The sequence below is a fragment of the Chiloscyllium plagiosum genome, chromosome 35 (assembly GCF_004010195.1).
Source record: "Chiloscyllium plagiosum isolate BGI_BamShark_2017 chromosome 35, ASM401019v2, whole genome shotgun sequence".
NCBI lineage: Eukaryota > Metazoa > Chordata > Chondrichthyes > Orectolobiformes > Hemiscylliidae > Chiloscyllium > Chiloscyllium plagiosum.
In genome coordinates, this window is record NC_057744.1 from 35,219,848 (window position 1) to 35,222,929 (window position 3,082).

General features: G+C 46.8%; 1 protein-coding gene across 2 annotated transcripts in view; it reads left to right on the top strand.

Moving 5' to 3' along the window:
* Positions 1–1,832: 1,832 nt before the first annotated feature.
* Positions 1,833–3,082, top strand: part of LOC122540750 (src substrate protein p85-like) — a 25,011-nt gene continuing 23,761 nt past the window's right edge. For both annotated transcript variants that reach the window (XM_043676915.1, XM_043676916.1), the window contains exon 1: positions 1,833–1,934. In XM_043676915.1, coding sequence (XP_043532850.1) covers positions 1,926–1,934 — 9 coding nt within the window. In that variant the 5' untranslated portion in view covers positions 1,833–1,925. The remainder of the gene's footprint in view (positions 1,935–3,082) is intronic.

Here is a 3,082-nt window from a genome sequence, read left to right on the forward strand (position 1 = left end):
GACAATGTTTAAGATTGCCCAGGTACGTCCTGTACACACAAAACAGGACAAATCCTACCTGACTAATTCCTGCCCCATCAGTCTACTCTTGAGCATCAGTAAAGTGATGGAAGGTGTCAGTAACAGAGCTATCAAGCAGCACCTGCTCAGCTATAACCTGCTCATTACCGCCCAGTTTGGGTTCCCCCAGGGCCACTCAGCTCCTGACCTCATTACAACCTTGGGTCAAACATAACTCTTAAAAGCCTGTCCACCATCTACAAGGCACAAGTCAGGAGTGTGATGGAATACTCCCCACTTGCCCCTGGATGGGGGCAGCTCCAACAACACCCGAGAAGCTTGACACTATCCAGGACAAAGCAGCCACTTGATTGGCACATCCACAAGCATCCCCTCCCTCCGCCACCATCGCTCAGTAGCAGCAGTGTGTACCATTTACAAGATGCACTGCAGAAATTCATGGAAGATCCTCAGACAGCACCTTCCAAAGATACGACCACTTCTATCTAGAAGGACAGGGACAGCAGATACATGAGAACACCACCGAGCCCCTCACCATCCTGATTTTTGAAATATATCGCCATTCCTTCAGTGTCACTGGGTCAGAATCCTGGAACTCCCTCCCTAAGGGCATTATGGGTAACCCTTCAGCACATGGACTGCAGCGATTCAAGAAGGTAGCTCACCACCATCACCACCATCACCACCTCGGGGGTGTGGGGGGAGGCAATTAGGAACGGGTAATAAATCCTGATCCAGCCAGCAACACCCATGTCCCACAAATGGATAAAAATAAAAGCACCTTGTGTTGGGAGATGAGCTGTGTGTGTGAAGAGCTGGTGACGTCAGTGCTGTAGCTACATCACTGTATGATGGAAGGGGTGGTGTCAGAGGTCAGACGCACCATGAGCATGGTAACATCAACCCAGAGAAGGATGGGAGGGGATCTCTTTCAAACTGAAGATCTTATGGGAAAGGGTGGTTCCTTTTCTGGGAGAGACTGAAACAGTGCTTCAAAATGAGATGAGAATTTCCTTTCTCTCGGAGTGTCATTCGGATGTGAAATTCTCTCCCCAGAGGGTACTGCTGTTTAGATCCAATTGCATTAGATTCCCTACAGTGTGGAAACAGGCCCTTTGGGGATTAGAGGCTCCATGAGTGATGTCTGAAAGACAAAGGGCCGGGGGGGGGGGGGGCAGAGAATAAACAGAAAGTGGGTTTGAAATCCCAGTCAAATCAGATATGATCTCATTGAATGATGGAATTGGCTTGAAAGGACTGAATTCCCTGATCCCTGATCCCTGATCCCTGATCCCTGATCCCTGATCCCTGATCCGCTCAGCTTTATTTGGTGAAGAGATGGGCGAAGAGATTTATCAGTCTGGGGATGGATAGAAATGATGTAACCTTGATCATCCAATTAATTTCTGACCCCAAGTGGGGGATAAGTAATTTTCTGGCTAAATGCCTCCAAAGGTCTGTGCTACAAACTGGTGCATTTATTTGTCATTGTCCTGTCGACCCTGTAGACTTTATTTCTGCTTGTATGTTTATGTTGATCAAGCCAATCAGCACCTGTTCCCCTGATAGACTGGCCCTCAGCATGTCTATAGTAATCAGGTCATTCATTCCAACATCTCATTTACTTTCCTCTGATAAACTGATCAATTTCAAAAGGCGCAAAGCCACAATGCTCGATCAATAATGCACATCATTACAAATCTCCTCTTTGGATCTGACCTTACTGAGCCTATTCCAATCTTGGCTGTATGTTTTGCATTCTGTTTGGCTGCCTCATTGAATGATGCATGGTCACTCTCTTTACTTCTGAATACCTCTTGTGTGGCTGCACCTTATTCTCTCATCTCTTTATTTCAGATTATTCAAAAGGATTTGGTGGCAAATATGGAATTCAAAAAGATCGGATGGATAAGGTGAGTGACTGCAATAAACTGCCTTCTATGTAAATGTAGCGCACACAGCCACTCCGTCATTCAGTCACAACGCAACCATCTAAACAAGACAACACTGATCCATTCAGTTAGAACATTGTGATAACTCGTACAACAAGGTGCTAACGTTAAAGCCATGTGATTTCCTGGAATCTGGAATCTCCCTGTTGTATAAGAGTCTGAATGGGTTAATGATCAACTCCTTAAGCATCACCCATTACGATGATGCCCACAAACTGGGGCAAGGTAAAGCTTGGGATCTCAAAGGAGGTAAGTCTGACCATCTGGGGCTTGCTTACTCTCTGTGACAACGTCTACCACATCAATGTAACTTGTACCTAGTTGCTGTCTTGCAATAAACTCCATCTTGTTTTGTCTTGTTTGATCACTAAGTGACTGTCTTCAATCACGTTTGACCTTGTCAAGCCCAACCAGGGAAGAGAATGATGGCAGCAAATCCACTAAGAGCTCGTCCGATATCAGCAATGGTGGTGATTCTTTTTATAACTGATCAGTCAGAGACCAGTCCAGTTGAGAACAGAAGTGAGTCAAACAGTGAGGGCAGGCAGGGACAAGGCAGAGAATGAGGTAGGACTGATATATTAAACTGCATTATTTCAATGCAAGAGACGGCATTGGGGGGGCACGGTGGCACAGTGGTTAGCACTGCTGCCTCACAGCGCCAGAGACCCGGGTTCAATTCCCGCCTCAGGCGACTGACTGTGTGGAGTTTGCACATTCTCCCCGTGTCTGCGTGGGTTTCCTCCGGGTGCTCCGGTTTCCTCCCACAGTCCAAAGATGTGCAGGTCAGGTGAATTGGCCATGCTAAATTGCCTGTAGTGTTAGGTAAGGGGTAAATGTAGGGGTAGGGGTGGGTTGCGCTTCGGCGGGTCGGTGTGGACTTGTTGGGCCGAAGGGCCTGTTTCCACACTGTAAAGTAATCTAATCTAAAGTAATCTAATCTAATCTAAAAGAGACCTAACGGGGAAGGCAGATGAACTCAGGGCATGTTTAGGAACATGGAACTGGGATATCATAGCAATTACAGAAACATGGCTCAGGGATGGGCAGGACTGGCAGCTGAATGTTCCAGGATACAAATGCTACAGGAAGGATAGAAAGGGAGGCAA